The 23,682-nt window shown below is 44.3% G+C and overlaps 1 protein-coding gene across 6 annotated transcripts in view; it reads left to right on the top strand.

Moving 5' to 3' along the window:
• TMTC4 (transmembrane O-mannosyltransferase targeting cadherins 4) overlaps nucleotides 1–21,138 on the top strand; it is a 64,555-nt gene extending 43,417 nt beyond the window's left edge. For 5 of the 6 annotated variants that reach the window (XM_059377568.1, XM_059377567.1, XM_059377565.1 and 2 more), the window contains 7 exons: nucleotides 6,761–6,840; nucleotides 6,995–7,102; nucleotides 7,209–7,350; nucleotides 14,004–14,118; nucleotides 15,275–15,387; nucleotides 18,438–18,507; nucleotides 19,896–21,138. In XM_059377568.1, the coding sequence (XP_059233551.1) occupies nucleotides 6,761–6,840; nucleotides 6,995–7,102; nucleotides 7,209–7,350; nucleotides 14,004–14,118; nucleotides 15,275–15,387; nucleotides 18,438–18,507; nucleotides 19,896–20,044 (777 nt within the window). In that variant the 3' untranslated portion in view covers nucleotides 20,045–21,138. Of the gene's footprint in view, nucleotides 1–6,760; nucleotides 6,841–6,994; nucleotides 7,103–7,208; nucleotides 7,351–14,003; nucleotides 14,119–15,274; nucleotides 15,388–18,437; nucleotides 18,508–19,831 lie in introns of all 6 variants that reach the window. The other variant, XM_059377566.1, reaches the window with a different exon arrangement.
• Nucleotides 21,139–23,682: the final 2,544 nt, after the last annotated feature.

The raw sequence follows: 23,682 nt of genomic DNA, 5'->3' as shown, positions 1-23,682 counted from the left end.
CAGTGATTTCAGGCAAAATTACATGAATAAATCTAAAGAACGGTTGGCATCTTATTGTGATCCTGAAATAAAGAATCGTATAAAAGGTGCTAACTCCTTGTTTGTCTTTTTCTTGGATTCAAGAAAAAAAAAGATTTTCCTCATGTTTTATAGTTAAGAGACCCTGATAAAAGAGTGCATTTCTTCAAGCTTTGATCCTTAATTTGATTTGCTGCCTATCCATTTATTTTTATGCTACTAAAAATAAATTGCCTATGATTTAATTTCATAAATGCTAATAGATGTGCTTTATTTTTGCTTTACTGTTTTAATAGCGGTAATTATCCCTTCTATTTATATAGTTCTTTTCCACAAGGAACTCCAGTTTCTTTGTAGAGGCTCTATAATTAATCTCCATTATCCTCCCTCTAAAGTTTTGAGAGAGAGAGAGAGAGAGGATTTTCTTTTCTTTATTTTTCCAAACGGGAGAAACTGAGGCATAGAAGGATAAAACTGATATTATCTAGATGAGTAATTTAGGTTGTAGTTAGAGACCTGGTCTCATGTGCTGCCCAGGTTATGCCAGTAAGTGGGAGGGAGGGGTGACATATGTGATGTTTGATCTTATAGGTCTGTCCTAGGAAGTGATTTCTTATGTTATAGGATAGAAAACACTTGGGGTGTACACATGGACACACACACAATCATATGTCTGCATGAGTAGTTTTCTTTTTTAAATTTAAGGCATACATGGGACTCCTGGGTGGCTCAGTTGGCTAAGCGTCCAACTCTTGGTTTTGATTCAGGTCATGATCTTGTGGTCCTGGAATGGAACCCCGCGTCGGGCTCTGTGTGCGGTGGGGAGTCTGCTGCAGATTCTCTCTCCCTCTCCCTCCCACTCACTCTCTCTCTCAAATAAATGAATAAAATAAAACATACAAAAAGACCTCATCTTCGAATGGACCCAGTGGAGACACTCCTTTCTAAGAAAGTTTTTCAGTGTTACCATTCAGTATGAGCAAGATAAGAGTCTTGGGGTTTTGGGGGTTTTTTGGTTTTTGTTTGTTTTCCTTTCCAATATAAATTGTGGTATAATTAAATTATCTTTACCTCCTTTTTCTTTTTTTTTTTTTTTCTTTTTGGAAAAAAGCAAGACTCATTTCAGGGAAGAAACCTCATTTAGGAAACATTGGTTTCATTCAGCTCTGTTGTAGGAAATACATTCTCTGTATTGGTTTCCACTTTATAGTCATTGAATATTAAGTAAGTACTTGACACCTGACTGTAGATTAGGCTCAGATTTACCACTGAGACTCATCTTTTCCAGAAGATTATAGTGCCAGTGCCTGGTCAGCGTCAGATTACCCACACTGCCTTGCCGATGGTGGGCACTCAGTATTAGTGACGGAACTGAGCGGCATGGGAATTAAAGTTCCTTAGTCTACAATGGATGAGACACCAAGTATTGAATTATATTTACAGTCACTTTTTGTTTTTAAGGCTTAAAAGTATGTGCCACTTTTGTATCAACTCTGAGGTACAATTCTAAATTCTTTTAACAAGGAAAAGGATCATATGATGAGGCAGTTCCTTAAGGATGAGTCAGCATGGTTTATAAGTTTTGGTTTTTGGTTTTTTTTTTTTTTTTTTGCTTAAGACATTTTAACATCAAATGGGAACAGAAAATTTGAAGCAAACTGGCTTTAGCTCTGGTGTCAACACACCTTCCATCGTTGACTTCCATATCATGAGCCTGCAGTGGTATTTTTTTTTTCATCTGCAGTTTCTGTGCTGGTTTGATGTCTAGCATATGAATCACAAAGGCTAGAGGGAAAGTTCAAGAATAAACAGGGTTTTTCAGTCTTTTCCAGAATATGGAAGCAAAAATCATTCATTCTTTAAACACTGTTATGAGGGAACTGTTTATGAGGGTTTGGGGATTGGTCGGTTTGTTTATAGTGGGCTACCCAGACAGCTGTTTTCCATTCACATACTTCCCTCCCTGTAGCCCATAGGATGAGGCTGGCCTCTGGGTGAGCCTGTTTATGTCAGTTCTTAATTATGGACAGCTTGCATTCTGGGGCTGTGTCCGGTTTGTAACGAGGGCCGTGGAAATTTCTGGAGTTTACTGTCCTTTTCTCCTGATCTGGTGACTGGCATTCGGGGTGTCTAACAGAACACCGTGTCTACTGCAGAGGGCAGTTGAACTCTTTGTCTGAGCATTTTATTGAGAAAACAGAGTTTGCCCATAACAAAGGAAAGCAGCAGGAGCTCAGGGGCAAAGAGGCGGGAGTCGTGTGTGGAAGTCTGAGTAGAAGCTGAATTTGTATGCTGAGGACCACAAGGGTCTTGCTCACCCGTTGGATTCTCCAGATTTGGTTCTTTTTTTTTTTTTAGAAGTTTGTACCTTTTTTTTTTTTTTAAGAGTTTATTTGTTTATTTGACAGAGAGATCACAAGTAGGCAGAAAGGCAGGCAGAGAGAGAGAGAGAGAGAGAAGCAGGCTCCCCACTGAGCAGAGAGCCCGATGTGGGACTTGATCCCAGGACCCTGTGATCATGACCTGAGCCAAAGGCAGCAGCTTAACCCACTGAGCCACCCAGGTGCCCCAGATTTGGTTCTTTTGTCACCCACAGAAGGTGAGGCAGCGCACCCAGGCTGGGGCTGGGGAGGCACGAAATGAAACCATTTAGAGCACACTTTGCAAAGCACGCCCTATAGCCACAGCATTAGCTCTCATCTGAAGAGGCGACTACCTACAAACGGACAATAATATGGTTCGGGGAATTTAAATTATACGGTGGGCTGCACAGTCCTATACATTTCTATCACCTGTGATTTCCCTGTTTGTGATTCCTTTTGTCCGATTAGATAAAAATAAATGTATAGACTTTAAAATTGGCAGTTAAAAAACAAACATCTGGTACCTACGTGCTTAAAAGAATGTCGCCCTATTCCATACCCTTCCAGAAGGGTAGTGTTTTGAAGACAAGCTGTAACTGTCAGTTAAGATTGATAAGGCAGGGGGTGGTTATATTTTCAGAAGGGTTTTTGAAGTACTCGATGGAACACTGCTTGAAACGTGCTCAAACCATTACCATAGTCCATGAGGTATTAACTGGGGGCTTAAAGGAGAGACATTTGTTTTCTCACAGTTCTGGAGGCCGGAAGTCCAAAATCAAGGTGCCAGCAGGGTTGGCTTCTCCTGAGGCCTGCCAGCGATGACCTCCTCACCTGGTCTGTCCTCGGTGCACATGCAACCTTGGTGTCTCTCTCGGTGTCCAAACCTCCTCTTCTTAGGAGGACACCAGGCAGATTGGCTTAGGACCCACCCCGATGGCCTCAGGTCACCTCTTCAAGGGTCCTGTCTCCACATACAGTCACGTTCTGAGGTGCTGGGGGTCAGGACATCAGCAGATGAATTTCGGGGGTGGTGGGTACACTCCAGCCATTGGCATGCAACAAGGAACGTTATTTACTTGAAGAAAAACAGCAGACGGCATGAGTGAGTGTGTCTAGAAATCACCTCAAGCAGCTGGCCCCATTCTCACCCAGCAGCCTCAGAGATGGCTGTGATACACCGAGAAAAACACAGGTCTTGGAGCCGGGCTTCAAATGCCGCAATTCCCTGAGCCCTGGAGGGTGAAAATAGTGGCCACGTGACGGGGCTGCCATGTAGAGAAGCTACATAGGCATATGGTGCCAGCCCCACACTGGACTCCTGGCGACCCTCAGCACGTGCAGGCTGCCAGGATCACCCCTGTCAGTACCTAGGCTGAACACACCTGATTTGAATACATTTCCGGGGCATCATCTCCTCTGAGATTGCGATGAGCCTATGTGTAAAGCCTCTAAAAGGTGTGTCCGTAAATACTTCTAACAATAGTCCTTGTGAGTCTACAGTTCTGCTGTCCTGGGTCATTCTGGGTCTCTGCCCCTTCCCTTGTAACTTCTTCTTGAGCCCATGTACACTTGAGAAAATGCCCGTAGATGGACCTCCCTGGTGCCCTCGTGTGAAGCTGACCTGAGAACTTTGGGTGGCTTTGCAACTGGGTGTCCTATTTTTTCCGGCCAACTTTACCACCCTCTTCAATTGCTAAAAATTCTCTCCTCATTCTCTCTTCTTCTCTTCTTGACATGGAGGCAAAATTCTCATAACAGAAAGTTAACCATTTTAGGGCTTAAAAAAATTAAACATATAATTACTGTATGATGTAGCAACTCCACTTCTGGAGACATACCCCCAAGAATTGAAAGCAGGACTTCAAAAAGATGCATGAACACTCATGGTCACAGTAGCCAAACTGTGGAAGCAGCCCAAGCGTCTGTCCATCGACAGATGAACAGATGAAGGAAAGGTGGTGTATGCCTGCTGTGGAATATTACTCAGCCTTGAAAAGGAAGGGGATTCTGACACCTGCTGCAGTGGGGATGAACCTGGAGGATATTGCACTAGGTAAAACAAGCCAGTCACAAAAAGGCAAAAACTGCATGCTCCCGCTCCTGTAAGGTACCTAGCGTCATCAAATTTATCAAAACAGAAAGTAGAACAACGGCTGCCAGGTGCTGGGGAGAGGGGCAAAGGAAGAGTTCCTGTGTCATGGGTCCAGACTTTCAGATATGCAAGAGGAGGAGAGTTCTGGAGGTAGGTTGCACAGCAGTGTGAGTGCACTCAACCCTGCTGAACTACACACTTAAAAATGGTTAATCACCCAAAACTAATGAGACATCGTGTGCCAACTGTACTCAAATAAAAACAGTGTTTTTAATGGTTAAGATGGTGAGTTCTAAGTTTATTTTACTATAACTAAAGAATGATTTTCAGAATCAAAGGATTATTATTAAATACCTTTTTAAATTAACTATTTTGAGGACAGTAGTCAGTGACATGTAGAGCATTCACAATGTGAGTTACTTCTCTCCATTTCTGGAACATTTCATCACCTGCTTCTCTTTCTGTGGCTACATTATCCCCAGGCGGTTTCTCCAGCTGGTAGCTGGATTAGAGAGGTTGAAACAGGAAGGTCTTATGGGATCTTTTCCTCCCCCGGCTGGCTTGCTCTGTGTGGTCCCAGGACCCGGGGCTGCACGGTCTCGGCCTCCCGACACGCTGGCGTCCCCAGCCTGCTCCTCTCCTGAGCTCAGGGGTCCACCTTGGTCTCTCTACTTGGGTTCTCCAAGGATTTCAAAATCAGCCTGATGGCCCAGCCCCCCAAGCAAGCCCAGTCAACCTGTCGTATCTCCCCGCAAAGCCATCACATCCATTCGGTTCTGAAAGTTAGAAACCCGAGTTCATTCTTGACGTGCTTCCCCACTCTTGTCAGTCCAGCAGCCGTGTGTGTGCTCGTCGCTTCCACAGTGTCCTTCCAGGTCCTCTGCTCGTTCCCCACCACCTCGTTCAATCTGGTGCCCTCCCTGCCCCTGTGCCTCAGGCTGTCCCCGGACCCTGGCATCCGCTTCTTCCCCGCTCACATTTCCCGCAATGTCACTAACTTGTTATAACTCTGATAGGACCTTCTGCCGCCGTCCTACGCCTGGCTTTTGTTGTGGGTTGGTTTGTGCCCCCAAAAAGGACACGTTCAAATCCTCACTCTGGTACCTATGAGTGGAGGCCTTGCGGATGTCATCAAGATACAAGTTAAAATGAGTTCACAGTGTACAGGGTGGGCCCTTAATCCAATACGACTGGTGTCCTTGTAGAGAGACACAGACACACAGGGAGGCGGCCGTGTGGAGACAGGGAGAGACTAGAGCCACACAGCTACAAGCCAAGGCTTACCAGCGACCGTCAGAGGACAGGAGAGACACTTTCTCCCTCAGAACCTCCAGTAGAAACCAGCCTTGATGCCCCTTAATCTTTGCCTCCAGAACTATGAGGGAATATATTTCTGTTGTCTTAGCCACCCTTCAACCCCCCCACACACACACACACCCCCCCACCCCACCCCCTACCCCCCCCCCCAACAGCCTGTGGTATTTTGTTATGGCGGCGCTGGGAAACACACGCACTTACAGACCTTGTGCTGGTCCTTACTGCTTCTGGACAAAGACTAAATCAGACCAGTCATGGCTTGGGGTTCCCTGAGCAGCCTGCTCCCCACGCCCTCTGGCCTGGCCCCCCTGCCCTCCACACTCCAGCAACACTGGGCATCCTGGAGCCTGCTTGTTGTCTGCTCCGGCCGGCAGGCTTACTCCAGCCCCTTCACCTCGTGACCCCCTGCAGATTTCCAGAGGAGGGAGGGTTCTTCCTCAGGGAGGCCCTCCTCCGGCCCAGACCAGGTGCCGCCCTGGGGACCCACCGTCCTCCACAACCCCAGCTGCCTTCAGGTGACACACTTTACAACAGGATGGACCCACAGCCTGGGATCAAGCTCTGTATCGGACTCTCTGCTCGGCGGGGAGCCTGCTTCCTCCTCTCCCTCTCTGCTTGCTTGTGATCTCTGCCAAATAAATAAAATCTTAAAAAAATAATAAAAATTAAAAACCCCTGCTTTGTAATTTTCGAGGTTTCTTTACTTAAATGTCCCTCTGTCATTCCTGCGCAACCTCATCTACTTGTGGCACCCTGTCCTTCCCTCCTTTTCTTACAGGATGGGGAGTGAAGTGTGACCCTGGCCTGCCCTCCATGGGGTTTTAGCCAAAGTTCTGGCGGGGTGGGGTTTTTGTTTTGTCTGTCTGTCTTCCCTTTGGCTTTGGTTGTCGGTGAGAAGCTGCGATAGGTATCCCAGCTCTGAACCAAGAAGCCTGTCCACTGACGGCCAAGTTTGTGTCTGTATTTCCAGGTTCACTACAACGTTGGCAAGAACCTGGCCGACAGAGGCAATCAGACAGCCGCCATCAGATACTACCGGGAAGCCGTGAGGTACAGCAAGCTTCTTGTCTCTTTCACATCCGTGTCTGGTCTTAACTGTCGGGGATTCAGAAAAGACCCCGACTTTCAGATATCCGTGCCCGTTCCTGACAGTTCCGCGAAGACCACTGAGCGCTAACAGCTCGGTTTCTCTCTCCACTTCCAGACTAAATCCCAAGTACGTTCATGCCATGAATAATCTTGGAAACATCTTAAAGGAGAGGAACGAGCTGCGGGAAGCAGAAGAGCTGCTCTCCTTAGCCGTGCAGATACAGTAAGCGCGGGTTTGTGGGATCCCAGCGGCAGAGAGAGGCACGCCTGTGTTTTGGGCTCGGGGCCTTTCTTTTCCTTGTTTCTCTTTTGAAAAAATGCTCTTCCAGGCCGGACTTCGCGGCCGCGTGGATGAATTTAGGCATCGTTCAGAATAGCCTGAAACGCTTCGAAGCCGCCGAGCAGAGTTACCGGACGGCGATCAAACACAGGAGGAAGTACCCCGATTGTTACTACAACCTCGGGCGGCTGGTAAGTGTCAGGTGTCCCAGGGCTGCGGAAGAAAAGCTTGGTTTTTCCCTTTATATAATAAAATGGCAGAAGCGCCACTCGTGCCAGCTCGCGACGCCCTGTAAAGTTCTTTTGCATGCTCGTCCCGTGAAGGTAGCTGTTTGAGGTCCTTGTCTGTGACTCTTTAAGCTGGAGTAGAGAGCAGTTCGACTAAAATTAGGCAAGTGTTAAATTATCTCCAAGGCCACAGGTTAAACCAAGGAATAAATTAGAATTTTTTTAAGTCCCTCGTGCCCTATAAAACAGTACTCCAAAGGTCACTTCCTGATAAACATCGGTTTCTCTGTTTCAAAAACATGAATAAAAGCTGAGATTAACAAAGCAAAGCCGTAACACGGCTGCTGAGTTTCCATCTTCTTCCTCCAGGGACAGCCCCCGCGGTCCTGGGCGCCCGCGCTAGCTGTTCTTCCTGTAACTGAAAGCCCCCGGGGGATTTATTTGAAACTGCTTCGAGACTGTCCAATGGAAATAGGAAAGCGTGTGCTCCAGAGTGAATTTCTCTTCTTAGTTACTGACTCAAGAGCTGATTGTTGGTGATTTTCTTTCCCCATACTTTCTTTCTTTTTTTTTTTTTTAATATTTTATTTATTTATTTATTTGACAGAGAGAGACACAGTGAGAAAGGGAACACAAGCAGGGGGAGTGGGAGAGAAGCAGGCTTCCTGCTGAGCAGGGAGCCTGATGTGAGGCTTGATCCCAGGACCCTGGGATCATGACCTGAGCCGAAGGCAGCCGCTTAAGGACTGAGCCACCCAGGACCCCATACTTTATTCAAGTAAATATTGCAACAGTAGCTAATACAATAAGTTCAGTAATCTTTTTTTTTTTAAAGATGCATTTACTTATTTATTTATTCGACAGACAGAGATCACAAGTAGGCAGAGAGGCAGGCAGAGAGAGAGAGAGAGAGAGAGAGGAGGAAGCAGGCTCCCCGCTAAGCAGAGAGTCTGATGTGGGGCTTGATCCCAGGACTCCAGGATCGTGACCCGAGCCGAAGGCAGAGGCTTTAAACCACTGAGCCACCCAGGCGCCCCAATAAGTTCAGTAATCTTAAAATCTGAAAGCATGTATTAGAAATGATGGTGACATGGATTCTGTCATTGCTTCTGAGAAACCTCCATTGGGATGCACAGCTCAGTCCTTAAAGCTCTGGATTTTCTTAATGAAGAAGAGAGCCGGACACATAACGATGTGAAATGATGGAGGTGGTGTAACTAACCTTTTGGGGGTCATATATACATGGGCGTCACATCGTCATGTTGTACACTTTAAACTTATATAGGTTCTATGCCAGTTATACCTCTGTAAGACTGGGGGGAATAAGACATACCCACCGACAGTGTAAGTCTTTAAATAAGAATTATATTCTCCCTTCAGTTGGGCTTCAAGAAACTCACAGATATGTTCCTAATATATTCAGTTTGGTTAAATGAGATTGTTAAGAGAAAGGGGTTTTATTCATTTTAGCCAAACTGGAATGCACAAATAGTGATGTGATATTTTTTTTTTTTAAGAAATTTAGATATAATTTCCCAGACTCCATCCAGCCGAGCCTCACAGGTAGGAGGACATCAAAGTTGGTTTTTAAAGAGATGCCTGTTTGTCCTCACTTGAAGGGTCTAGAAACTTCTTGGTTTTATGGGATCCTTATGTTACCAAAACCAGTGGTTCCCAAAACTGGCTGAATATCCAGGTCCTCTCACCGCATCTCAGATTTATGGGATCAGAGGCTCCACAGATGATACAAACATAGGCTTGTATTTACAAAACAAACCAATGAAATTCTCCGGTCATCCCAATACCCTGTGTTTAGGAAGCAGATCTATCCAAGGGCTGAGAAGACTGACTGACCAGCTCAGAGCAGAAGAGACTGTTCGGGGAGCACAGCCTAGGAAACATGAGTCGCTTTAAGGATTATCACAAATCCAGGCTTCTGTTCTTAGCCTGATGGGAATGTGTTTTGGCCCAAACTGCTTTGTTTCTGGATTGGTTAGCAATGATTTTGCATGTTGTAGAGATAGAATTTTATGAATGGAGGAAACTAAGTGACCAGAATGTGTGGCTAATGATGGTAAAGTTCCACTTCTTCCACTATGCATACACCCATTTAAGTGAGCAGGTACTGCATGTGTTATAAATTTCCAAGTGAAGTGGCTTGAGTGTTTATTATTCAAAAAATAGAAAACGTGTTTCATTTGTGATGTATCTGGGGAAGATACCATCTTTTTTTACATACTGTAGTGTGGAAAAGAGGAGTTGTTTCTTCCTGGGCTTGGAGGAAGGTGGAATCAGTGTAACAGCAAGATGTTTAAACAAGGAAAATTGATAGCAGGCAATTCCTGTTGTCCCACATAACTTTCTCCAGAGCCACTTGGCCTTTTCCCACATTTTTGTTTCCTTTTACATTTTAAAATTCTGTGCTAGTTACAAACTAGATCTAGCTACAAACACAGTTGTAGATATAGCTTTCTCTATGAAACCTGAAGATTCAAGGAGAGCTGAAATTATTCTAGTGAGAAGCTGTTGAAGGCAGATTAAAAAAAAAAACAAAACTTTCCTCTGCCCTCTTAGGTTCTGCCTTTGGGGCCCTGCAATTAGACTGACTGCAGACAGATTAACAAGAAAGAAAAACAGTTTATCCACATATGCATTGTTGATACACCTGGGGAAAAACTCAGTGATGAGTGACTCAAAGGGGTGGTTAGAACTTGGGCTCATATAGCACCTGAACAAAGAACAGTAAATTTATAGAGAAGTGACAAGGGAAAGGAAGGGGGTTTAGGCTTCTGAGGGCGGCAAACCGTCAGAAGGTAAATATAGGTGGAAACTAATGAAGGTTTGTGTAGGTCCTTCTTCAAGGCCATACAACATCCCCAGGAGAGGGGATTTACGGCAGTCCTTATGTCTCTTGTTTCTGCTTTTAGTCACATAAGGGAAGCTCCAGGAATGCTTCTTTCTGCATCTGTTGAATCTCAAGTGTCTTTAGTACAGTAATCGTACATCCAGGTGATATATTTGGGATAGTATATTTTGATCCTCCATATTGTTCTCTCTGGGGAGGAGAGTAGGAAGACAAGAAAACCTCGCCATAATGATACAAGTAGAGACCAAAAACTTCAATCACATAAGGCAGGCGGATCCTTGCAAGGTCAGTGAAGTAAGAATGGAGGATGAGAGCAAATTGGGTGTTAGCCGAGCACTTGCAGGGATAACTGTTTTTGTTTACTGTGGCTACTGCACTAGGACTTGCACAACATTATATATGACGTCCGTATGAATTCTCCCACTTTTTTTCTTCTGTTCCAGAGGTAGCTTCTTTTTTTAATTTTTTTTAAAGATTTTATTTATTTATTTGACAGAGAGAGATCACAAGTAGGCAGAGAGGCAGGCAGAGAGAGAGAGAGGAGGAAGCAGGCTCCCCGCTGAGCAGAGAGCCCGATGTTGGACTCGATCCCAGGACCCTGAGATCATGACCTGAGCCGAAGGCAGCGGCTTAACCCACTGAGCCACCCAGGCTCCCCAGAGGTAGCTTTTTAAGTTCCTGTTTGCAGAGTGTATTTCCTTCCCCTAGTAACTGCCTGTCACTGCAGTTACTTGGGGTTTGAGAAATAGAGAATTTATGCTAATAAGCCCTCTGTAAGAGGTCCAAAGAAAAGAAAACAGATTATGAAAGTCGGGATTTTATCCATGTGCCCCAGTCCTTGGAATTCATTACCACTTCCGTGTAGAGGCTCATCGGTAGTATTAAATATATTAGACTTCATAGTACTGTCTGTGTATGTTGTTTACCAATTATGCTACCGTGAAATGATCTTCCTGTGTTCCCTTCTGCCAACTGTTCTTGCTTATTTAAAGATTTTACTCTCCATTGTTGTTTAATTATCCAGCTTTTGCCTGCTTGACAGCTTAAAAGCATTAAGAGCTTAATCTTTAACTGCTCAACTGACACATTTATATATTGGTGAATAAGATGAAGCTAATAACTTAAATTTTTCTTTTTAAAAATCCTCCTTAGTCAGTCTTTAGTAATGAGAGACGGTAATGTGTTTTGATTTCTGCACCCATATAAGAAGGGAATATAATGCGGTTTCCTTGTGAAATAGAAAATTGGGAAAAGCTGGATTGTTTGCGACGTGTTACTATTTGAGAATTTCAGTAATAGTGACCGGAGATATTAACTAGAGATGATTCATTGTGCAAGCCTGATTGTATGTCAGGAGCCAGACAGGAAAACAGAAACAATACTAATTATTATATTGTATCATATTTAGTTTATTTATTCTTTTCAGCAATCTCTATACCCAACATGGGGTTCAAACTTACAACCCCAAGAACAGGGGTCACATGCTCTTTGGACGGCGCCATCCAGGTGCCCCTGTGCTAAGTATTTTAAATAGAGAAGAGTCAGTGTTGGGACTTGGTTAGGTAACTGCTGGAAGACTGGGTGACAGGAGGGAAAGAGGACTTACCTTGGAGAGTATAAGGAAAACTGTAGGGTTGGGGGAGCCAGCAGGAGGAAATGGCACGGCCAGAAATAAGGGCTCAGAGAAGGGGCTACCAGCTCCGAGGCCACCATAATCTCAAGAGCTGAAATCATGGAGGGGGACTACAGCTTCTAGCCTGGCACTGTGGAGGGAGAGACAACGCCCCTTCAGATGCCCCGTCAAGGAGAAGGAGGGAGAGCGTGAGAGAGGAGGAAAGAGCCCCCCTCCCCGCCATCTGATGCCAACCGCGACTCCTGGCAGAAACCTAGCAAGGAACCAAGTGGCAAAGGACCCCGAGAACTGTGTTTTATGGAGTACAGAAGGATGGGCGTAGGGCTCGTAGGTCAATAATGTGGGCATTACCTGTCCCCTTGTTGGGCTGGTCATTCTGGCCAAATGCCCATTTTTCTCTGCTCCCGTTCAAGTGTTTGTTCACTTCATGCAAGATGCTAAAAGAAAGGGAACGTTGAGACAAACTAAAAGGATGGTTAATGTTACCTAATTCCGTCTGCTGTTATTCTTGAGGAAATAGTAAGAAGAAGAAATAATAAAATACATGAAGAATTTTGTTTTTGTGTAATTGAAGTTTTGTTGGTTCGCCTGAGTATTAAGAGGGTCACCACGGAGGTTGTCTGGCTGACTCAAAGGCGTGTCACTTGTTAGAGAGAATGGACCAAGAAACCAGTGGAAACTCCAATACAAGCAATTAAATGCTGGCATAATTAACACCCTTAACTATTTTACTTTTTGAACTTTTCACATCATTTCCTTACTTACAGGGTGAGATACTGTGACTTGAGTTTCTGAGTCTCATGAGAAATCTGACAGCATCATCAGCAAATAGATATTCATAGGGTCTCCCTAATTAAACCTTTCTTTCCCTTACTTAATGTGCCACCTGTGTGCTGTGCGGGTCATAGAGAAAGTGAGAATGTTTTTGTTGTCTAAGAAAAAGACTTGCCAGTGAGGAAGCAAATTGCCTTAAACTTGGATAAATTGTTATCATTCGTAGTTTTTGCAGAGGTAAAGGAACGAAGTTCATTCAGATGAGATGGGTATTTGAGCTGAACGGAAGAGGGCAAGAGGTTCACTGGCCAGAATACATCCATCACTTTCTCCCTGGGAATACTCTTCCTAACTACCCACTGTACCCGCACAAAGCTACCCACTGTGTGTCGTTACCAGTGTTAAACAACATGCCCTCTCAAAAGAAAGCCACAGAAAATTCCATCCTTCCTACAGGAGGCAAACAGGCTTCATATTGCCAAAGCAAGGTGCCTGGCTGGCTTGGTCCATACAGCAGGTGACCCTTGATCTCGGGGTTGTGAGTTCGAGCCCCATGTTAGGTGTAGAGATTACTTAAAAATATAATCTTTTTAAAAAATTGCCAAGGGCTTTCATATTCCACTTGAGACTTTTCCAGGGAGTTGACTAAGTATGTCTGATGCACTCATCGTTTTGTACGTAAAGAGGAAGACCCTGCTAGAGGGTCCACCCCAAGGTGAATTTAACATATGTAGCTGTTAATCGCATTAAATATTTTTCTCTTCTGTTTTTTATTTATTTTTTATTTATTTTTTTAATTTTTTCAATTTATTTATTTTCAGAAAAACAGTATTCATTATTTTTTCACCACACCCAGTGCTCCACGCATTAAATATTTTATTTACCACTTTAAATAATACCTTACCAAAGACAGACTATGTGAAGCCTTTCTAGAAGACTAATGATTAGGTTTTTCATTTGTGTCTTTCCAGGAGTCTCAAATATTATTTGACCCCTGGAATTGCTAAATTACAAATTACAGTCAAGCAGTTGTAGGCTCGGAAACTAGACCATCGGTGCTCATTCTGGCTTTACCACTTCTAGACCCATAACTGTGGGCAGCGTGTAACTTGGAGAAGTTAACTTCAGTTTCTCTGTGCCTCCGTTGTTGCATCTGTACAATGGGGAGGGTTATCTACTTCAGTGAGCTCTTTTGAGGGTCAGTTGAGTTACTGTGAAAACTTAGGAGCTCAGTAAGCACAAGCTAGGCTTTGCCAAGTTTGGGGTTTGGTTTTGGATGTATCTCAGAGAGAGGAAACAGCGACGTTGGAATATTGATTTCTCGGGGCCGGGCTTTATTTTCAGTACGCGGATCTTAACCGCCACGTGGATGCCCTGAACGCATGGAGGAACGCGACTGTGCTGAAGCCGGAGCACAGTCTGGCTTGGAACAACATGATCATACTGCTCGACAACACAGGTACAGGAAGGCACCTCGCATAGATCAGGGGACACTATGCCCCAGTGCCATGCCATTGGCTTGGTCAGTTTGCTTCCCGGAGAAGTCGCCTGAACAGATTCTATGTGCTTTTTTTCTCTAGTGTGGATGAGTTGAAAAAAATTAACAGAGGCTAATAGTTAACATGCCAAAAATTATTCTTCTAGAAAACAGTTTCCTTTGACATATTGAAAATATGTATGTCTGGAGAAAATGGCACTTGACTTAGAATTAGTGCTGAGCCATGGGGGAAGATGGGCAGGAAGTTCTCATTTCTGGAGACTGTGATCTAGCATTGCCCATCATCTCGGATGCTGGAGGGACCCAAAAGTGAACAATAATGGCTTTGGGGTTAATAAATGCGAGGTCCGTGCTCTCAAGTTCATGGACTCTTCTTAAAAGAGATGCCCTCAAACCTACACTCAGAGCCATGGATTCTTAGTCTAGATATAATGCTAACAGACTTGATGTGGTTTCTGAGCCGGGATCTTAGCTCCAGCAGCTGGAGTTACTCTGCTCCCCTACTTTTGAAAAAATCCAAGCATCCCATAAGAAATGATAGTTTTAATTTGGCAGAATTTCAAGCCAGTGAGCTGTCTAAGCAGTGTGGAGAAGAGATACACACTTGCCTCTAATGAAGGTATAAAGTGTGTACTTCGATATGATAAATATTCAGTTATTAAAGTGTTACTATGGATACTGTTATTCTCCAGACTGCCTTTCTCCAGTTTAGGTGTAACTGGAATCTGGGGGGAAATGAAAATCAGGTCTTATGTGCTTTTACAGAATTTAATCAAAGGCTGTTTATATATTATGTCAGAATTGTGCTGGATGCATTGGTTTTGCAACGGATTGTATTGTGTGTGTGTGTGTGTGTGTATCTGTGTATATGCTTATATAAGTGTATTGTGCATCTATGTGTGTTGTGTGCCATCGGTGTGTTGTGTGTGTGTGGTGTGTGCACATGTCTAGTGTGTATCTACTGTGTGTATGCATGTGTGTTATGCTTTCTTCATTTTCTTCATTCATTCTTCATTCATCACCATTGTGTACAATGCACATAAGCACTGTTAGACAGAATAAAACACCAGTACAATGTTAACATGTTTTTCTAAATGTTGCTGTGTTCTCCACGTAGGTAATCTAGCCCAAGCCGAAGCAGTTGGAAGAGAGGCCCTGGAATTAATACCTAATGATCATTCTCTGATGTTCTCGTTGGCAAACGTGCTGGGCAAGTCCCAGAAATACAAGGTGTGTAAACCACAGGCCGTGATTTCTGGTGGTTAATGCCAGCATCTGACAGAAGCCATAAGTGTTACTTCTGCCCAGTTAAACTCAGAATTAAGCCAAAAGAGTGAGAGCCGGGCACCAGTGCGGCTCGGTCAGTTTGCTTCCTGGAGAAGTCGCCCGAAAGATGGGTTCACAGGGTCAGACTTCGTGTCCTTCCTCATCAGAGTTCATTACCTTGTTCGCAGGTGGGGAGGGAGGAGAAGCCCAGGAGGAGGCAGTGACAGCTCATCCTCGCCGAGGCCCAGCCCTCGCTGAGGCACGAAGCTGTCCAGTGCTGTCCCCTGCCATCGGATGGGAGCTCTGGGTTGTTTGCTGGGGCCGCCTTCTGCCCTAAAGGAGTGACAGCCCGTGGGGAATGATTCCAGCCACACGTGTGGTTGTCGTAGGCTGTCCGCAAGGCCCTGGCAGCAGCTGACCAACGGAACCACAAGATACGAGATCCGCGCTCTCTCCGACCCAGCTCCCAGGACTGGCCAGGAGTGAGCCACGAATCAAAAGGGGCACAGCATGACACCCAATGTCCCTAAGGGGACTCCGTGTGCCTAACACCCATGACCTCAAACTTTAAATTGATGTATCAGAACCAAGAGGGGAGTGTGTGAGATGCAGTCGGCCCAGATCCCTCCGCACAAGAGGTCTGTCTCCGTCATCGTAAAGTCAGGCACGGGGTACTTGTAGCACGGGGCATTGGGTTTTTAACACAGATGTTACAGAAAACACACTTCCAGAAACAGCGCCTTAAACCTTCATGAGAGAAGGGTTTTCTTTTGGGATCCGGAGCTATGTTGATTTTGATCACACGAGGCCAAAGGAGGTGATCAGTTTCTGAGCATTCCATGTTCTTTAGTTCTCTTCTGCTCACCAGGATGTCATCACCTGCATAGTTTTGCACAATACCATAGTAAGCCATTTCATACATGTCTCTCATTTTTAAATATCAGGGAGTTTAATAGCTTCAGCACACATTTCAACATTTCTAGATTTTGCTCCAGACATGCTTTTTAAAGGGGTGAATTTTTATGTTTCGTGGGTTTACCCGTGTAGAGCTGGGGAGGAAGGTAAGGTTTGTGGTTTTCCCATCTAGGTTCCTCTCCAGCCTTCTCCACCAGCTGGGACGTCCAGCGGCCACCAGCAACAGCCGCTCATTTTCAAAAGACAGTCTCTGTAACCACTGTATTGATTTTTCCATCATCCCATAGTCTATAAGCTAGAATTCTTTTTTTTTTTTTAAGATTTTATTTATTTATTTGACAGAGAAAGAGATCACAAGTAGGCAGAGAGGCAGGCAGAGAGAGAAGAGGAAGCAGGCTCACTGCTGAGCAGAGAGCCCAATGTGGGACTCAATCCCGGGACCCTGAGATCATGACCCAAGCTGAAGGCAGAGGCTTAACTCACTAAGCCACCCAGGCGCCCCATAAACTAGAATTCTATTAAGGGGACAGAACCCATGGTCCATTCGACTTCCAGCTGACATTGTTCCAGATAGAGTAGAAAATACTCCATAGAGCGGAACAGAGAAATGGGCTTCCTATTTTTCTAGGTATTTTGCATCCTAATTGTCTAGGCCAGGGCGCTGAGCCTAAGATAAGGAAAGAGAAGAAGTTTTTAAGTTGATTTAGAGTCTCTGGTCCTCCTATTTCTCAGAATTTAGGCTAAATGATAATGTTTGAAAGTTGTCAGAAAGCATAACTACTTAGAGCGTAGCTACAAATCTCTACAATGCATTTGATTTTTTTTTTTTTTTTCCCAATGTACCTAACATGGCAGGAGAACCTTACACTACCTTGAAAGAGTTTCAGCTGCTCTACCTTGGAATGTAGATGCTGAGTTCTGGAAGTGATGTTTGCTGACATCTTGTATGTTATCCTGATGTCTTCATTCAGTCCTTTTTGGATGACATTTCCAAAATACAAATTTTTCTCTGCCCACTCTCTCAAAGCTTGTGGTTCCAGAGATGTTTGCCCAAATGCCCCACCTGCTTCTCAGGAGTACCACAGGCCATCTCGGGACAAAGAAATCTGCCTTCCTCTACTTTCTAAAATCCCTGATCCTAGGTGTGGGAAGCCCCCTTGGAAAACTCGGAGATCGTGCAGCTAGAAGGAGCAAACCCGTCCCCGAACCTACAACTTGAGTTGTTTCAGCTTAGTGTTTGATACTCACTAGCACTTGTGTGTCCCTTCTGGGAACACAGATGTAGACGGTGCGAAGAGCTACCCCAGCAGGTGTCCGCAGAGAAGAGTCAGGCATCTTTATTTCCTGGTATTATGGTCGAACGGAACCATCCAGGCAGCCATGGTCCCATAAAGATAGGGTAAGAAGACACTTGGCCGTGCCTTACCGCAAACCGATTGGAAGCGAGCCCTATCTGGAGGAAGTGCAAGTCTATACAAGAATCCGTCCACGCGCCTCAGGAGCCTTTGGTCATGGTCATGTACAGTACTGTGACCGCTTAGATGACAGATGGCCGTCCCTCCCTCATTCTCTCCGCTTATTTTTCCCAGCTCAATGGGCTGCTTATGGGTTGCTGAGAGGGTCGGGAGTTCTTGTGGGAGGTTAAATTGGCCCCAGCTCCTACCTTGAGAATATTAGAAGTGAGTTCATTGAGGCTGACTGAAAATGACGCTTTTGTGGGTATCCTCAACCACCCGGCCTCTTCCTGGCCACTTGACTTTGAAAGCTCATTCTCCGCTGAAACCTGAATGGAGCTACTTCCTTCAAGTTGCAAAATTCCATCCCCTTGTGGGAGGCAGAGCTCATTAGCGTATCCGTGCTCTCTCTGCAGCCGACCCAGTCTTCCCTCCCTGCCGCCCTGTCACCTCGCCCGTGGTGCCCTTCCCTGACTGCCCTTCAGAACCTCTTAACAGGGTGTGGTCCCGCCCGCCTTCCCAGATTTTGCTGTGGGAAGGATCCAGTGGTATAAAACAAGGACATTACAAGTGTGAAAACCATAAGCAGCAAAACTGTGTGGCTTTTGTGTCGTGCAATACCTTGTTTTTTATACCATTTTCTAGGAATCTGAAGCTTTATTCCTCAAAGCAATTAAAGCTCATCCAAATGCTGCAAGTTACCATGGAAATTTGGGTAAGGAAATATTTTAGTTTGGATTCTATCGAAATTCTGTAAGTTGAAAGAAATGGGTACCTTTCTGTAAAATCAAAGTTGGGAGAATGTGTTTTTTTCCAATCTAACATGTATTGGCCTTTATAATCTGGTTCTAAGATGTGTTAAGTTTTTTTTTTTTTTTTAAGGAATTATCACATTAAAAAGGTAGCTATGTAATAATCATATTTACAAATCATAATGATATGACTGGACCAACCCCAATAACCCCCACTCAGCTTATCCCTTTCTTATGATCTGCTTTGATTTTCTTCTTTTGTATGAAAGATCCTAGAATGTTAAACTGACAAGTACTTTGGAAGTGTCTGGTCTCACGTCCTTCCCCATTATAGCCCAGTCTCCTCTGGGTTCTTACGTTCTCTCGTGTCTTGGCTAATCGTGCGTCTACAATGATTTATCCCTTAGAATTCCTTTCGCCCATTTTCACATCTCAATAATTAAGATTTTTAGAGCATAACAGTGTGGATGTTGAGAAGGCTCCATGTGTGAATGTGTTTTTAACCAAACCTGTTCCCTACAGACTCTAGCTTCTTCTTGGGAAAGTCACAAAGCAGCAACCGTTCCTCCCCTGCCCATGTAAAAAGTTACTTTTACTTAGAAAATCACAATAATAATCAGACCCTTTACCATTCTAATAATTAGATTTTAGATGCCATTTTTTTCTGGTCAGATCTTAATGTTAGCGACCTTATTTCCAGCGAGGAACAAACAAGCTGTTACTTTGCCAAAAAGAGGGTGGGGTGTCATTATTCAGATGCTGGACTGCTGCACGGCTCTGAGCGGCGATGGAGCCCAGCTCGATGCAGCCTGACTTCCTGGAAATTTCCTGGCAAACTTAGCGTACTCTTCCTTTTTGTTTTTCTTCTTTTTATTTTTTTTTTAAGATTTTATTTATTTATTTGACAGACAGAGATCACAAGTAGGCAGAGAGGCAGGCAGAGAGAGAGGAGGAAGCAGGCTCCCTGCCGAGCAGAGAGCCCGATGCGGGGCTCTATCCCAGGACCCTGTGATCATCACCTGAGCTGAAGGCAGAGGCTTTAACCCACTGAGCCACCCAGGCGCCCCTTCCTTTTACTTCTTTATTTAATAATGTTGTTGTAGGGAGAAGACTCATGTCTAGTGATACACAGAACTCCAGGAGTGACCGGAGGTGGTTAAACGGACAATCACCAGGGAGTGTGGTTATAATAAATAATGCTTGTGGTACAAACAATATTATTTTAAACAAGGATTTTTGAGAACTGTTTGCAGAGGTGCTATAATTTTTTTTTTCTTTTTCTGCAAGCTGTAGGGAACACTGCGAGGTATTCAGAAGCATTTCCAATGAAACCCATCTCTTGCTGTTTCAGCTGTGCTCTATCATCGTTGGGGACATCTCGACCTGGCCAAAAAGCACTACGAAATCTCTCTGCAGCTTGACCCCACTGCATCAGGAACCAAGGAGAATTACGGTCTGTTAAGAAGAAAGCTGGAACAAATGCAGAAGAAAGATGTCTGAGCCTCTCGTCTGCATTTTTTGTTGGTTTGCGTGCATGAAGCCTATTGTTAATATTACGTGGTTATGTTTAACCATTTAAAAGTCTTACATGTTGTTTATTTTATTCTGTTTCTTTTTTCTGTGAAAACAAAGACATGCAAAAAGATTACAGCACCAGCAATATACTCTTGAAAGCTCGATGTGGTTTTTGCATTGAAATTGTATTTTTTCAGACGACTCCAATGTAAATTCTCAAATTCCAAGAGTGAAATCTTTTTTAATTAAAAATAAAAAAGGAAAAAAATTACCTGGAGTGACATGCATGCAATAGAATGAAACCTGCACAGGGGGTGTGAGCCGTGTTGTATAGAGACTAGCGCTATTACAGGTCGGTCGTGAGCAAGGAATGACAAACTGACTCCAATTTATATAAATATTGAATGTGTCTGTATATTTGAATTTTTATTTAATGACAAGAAAGAATAAATTAAGATTTTTGGTTTTTAAATTGTTTTTAGCAGTGTACTTCTTCTCTTGTAAGGAAATATATTTATTTGTATTTTTATGTTTTGAACAGGGCAAAAAATTGAATGAGGAATGAAAATTTTAACATCTAGTATATTTATATACTTTTTTCCCCATCGGAAGACACTCACTCCTGCAATAATCTTTGGATTCTCCTAATTTCAGCTTCGTAACATAGGAAATTATGTAGTGTCTGTATTCTATATAAGCTGTTACTATTAATAGAAATCCAAGCCATGCTTTAGGCAAAAGCTGGCAGCCTGATGTCTTTGTTTTTGTTGTATCCAGTACTAAGAGGGCTACATATCTATGTAAGTTGCTTTTTTATGTTTTTAGCTGTAAAGCAGTTTTCCATTTGGCTTAATGGAACTGTAGTCATTACTATATCCAGAAAATGCAAGAGGTAAATTTTCTCTTAAAAGGAGCTGCATTTGGGGTATTTGTGGTACTTTTCAAAATTGAAATTTTTCTTGTCTGATTTGATCAGAATTACCATGTCTGCTTTATTTTATTCTTCTGTATATGCTGTTGAGCTAATGATTTATGCAATCTCTCTAATTTCTTATGCAGTAAAATTATTACACAAACTGGTACTGTGTGATGTCGCATTGCCCTCAATAGATGATTTTCAAGTTAGTGAACTTTGTGTTCCTTTCCCTTTAAAATGAAATCAACGTGACCAATTCGTCCTTCTGGCATGTGGCTTCTCTTTGGTGTCAGGGACCCCTAATAGGACTGCACTCTGGAGTTACCCAGGTTTAGAGAACGGGATGCACAGATCCACAGTGAGATGTATTGAATTCTCTACACTCACATTGGGGTGGGGGGCGGGGGGCGCAGATCTGTGTAGAATTGCCATTTAGAAATTGTAACTTACCATGGCTTGAGGTACATCAGGAAAGAAAGTGCTGGTGTTTGAAATACATCAGAGAAAGTGCTGTGTTTCAAACGTTTCTTAAAAGGTCCCAAACTAACAGTAACAATTTATAGATCTCTCAGGGGCAGCAGCTGTCTTAGTCTTATTTATGTTCCTACCGTCCTCAGCCCAGCGGATAATAGATACACCCTAGGCTTGTTGATCTTTTTTTTTTGTTTTTAAAGCGAATTTCTTTCTTTAAAACGGTGCTTGCCTTCTGAGAGTAAAGAAAAATATTTCTTGTGAAAGCTCCTTCAGGACTTTTTTTTCCTACAGATACTAAAACTTCTGCATCAAATCAAGACACGCACATCCGGGACCCCTGCCTGCAGAAGTGGTCCCCTTAGCTGTCACCACTCCATCTCTGGGGATTTCCGTCACGGCTCTCTTCTTTCCAGAGACAACAGTCATTAATTTGATCGATGCTTCAGGCTGTCTTCTGTCTCCGCGGAGCCGAGCGCTGTTCTTTCTCTGCCACCTGTGGGCGGCCACCCTCTACTCCCCGGCTCGCTGTCCCCACACTCCACGGGCCACCGGAAGGGGGACGCTGTCTCCCGGGTCCCCCCTTATTTTATTTTAATGTTTTTATTGCTGATCACAGTAGGGGTTAGGATGGGGGGTTGTCCAGACTGACCCGGGGGAAGTTTCCAGTTTGAGAACTCTCAGAGTCCTGAGCCTCCTCCTGCCACTCTGAGGGTAAAATCGCAAAATCCTGAAAAGCTTGTGAGGTCTTCGTCTCTGCTACATTTCTTCCCTGTTTCCATGCATCTTACAAGTAGCTCTCTTAAAACTTCCCCCCTTAGACTTCGCCTGCTCCCTCGATGGGGCTCCTTGGAGTTCTGATTCTATCCTATGTCTTAAGCACGATCTTTATATGTACTCCAAAGTATTGACTTAAAATATCATATGCAGAATAAAAGCCTGAGCCCCACAGCAAAGCACTGGACATCCACGGCCGTATTTGCATCTATCAGCTTAGACTTTGGGGTGAGAAAACCTAGATTTGGGTCCATGTTCTCCCACTGTGATGTCATAAGCAAGCCATTTAGCACTGCTTAAGCCTCGGTTGTCCCAGCTGACGGTGCATGGGAGGGTGCCACAACTGTGCCTTCTACCAGGTAGAGGGAGTTCGAGCCAGATTTGCCAGGGTTCGCAGACCCAATGGTCCTCAAAGATGGAAGGCTACGAAGCAGGCAGGCAACACAATCAGATTTCAATTAAGAAATCTGATTTTGGGGCACCTGGGTGGCTCAGTGGGTTAAAGCCTCTGCCTTCGGCTCAGGTCATGATTCCAGGGTCCTGGGATCGAGCCCCACATCAGGCTCTCTGCTCAGCCGGGAGCCTGCTTCCCTCTCTCTCTCTGCCTGCCTCTCTGTCTGCTTGTGATCTCCGTCTGTCAAATAAAATAATAATAATAATTTTAAAATTAAAAAAAAAAAGAAATCTGATTTTTATTGGGTGGCTCAGTGGGTTAAGCCTCTGCCTTCAGCTCGGGTCATGATCTCAGAGTCCTGGGATCAAGCCTGGGGTCGAGCCCCACATCGGGCTTTCTGCTCAGCAGGGAGCCTGCTTCCTCCTCCCTCTCTGCCCGCCTCTCTGCCTGCTTGTGATCTCTCTCTCTGTCAAATAAATAATAAAATCTTAAAAAAAGAAAAAAAGATTTCTATTTTGAGATCACTTGGGCTGCCGCTGGGAGAGGAACTAGAACGAAGAGACCCTCCATGTGTCCAGGGAAGGTTGAGGGCTTGTGGTGACCAAGTGGCAGTGAAGTCAGGGACATGTGAACGGATCTAAGAAGTGCTTGGGAGTCACTTAGTGATGGACAGGAGGTGGGTGGGTGAGGGAATGCTAGTGTTCCCATACGGTCAAACACAGACTGGTAGGAGCCAAGAGTCAGGACCCGAATCTGGTTGGACTTTGGCTCTAGAAAAGAGGAAATCAAGTCCCTGTGTGTTACAAGTTCCACATAGAGACAGATGTAGACACATCTGTACATGTGTATGGTTGGCCAAACCCCAGTCTGGGAATGAAAATCGTCAGTAAGTCCAGCCAGAATCTTCACAGAGTCTCTGCCAAGTATGATGTTCAGGTCACTGGAGCCCCCTTCACTCTACACGGCACTGGTCCCAAGTTTGTGATTTGTAATTTGGGGCCTATCGTGCATTTCTTCCACCTGAGCACGTAGCACTAAACTCACAGCTCTCCACTTTTCTTTCTC

Source organism: Mustela nigripes, chromosome 15 (assembly GCF_022355385.1).
Source record: "Mustela nigripes isolate SB6536 chromosome 15, MUSNIG.SB6536, whole genome shotgun sequence".
Taxonomy (NCBI): domain Eukaryota; kingdom Metazoa; phylum Chordata; class Mammalia; order Carnivora; family Mustelidae; genus Mustela; species Mustela nigripes.
This window is presented reverse-complemented; position numbering and strand designations above follow the sequence as displayed.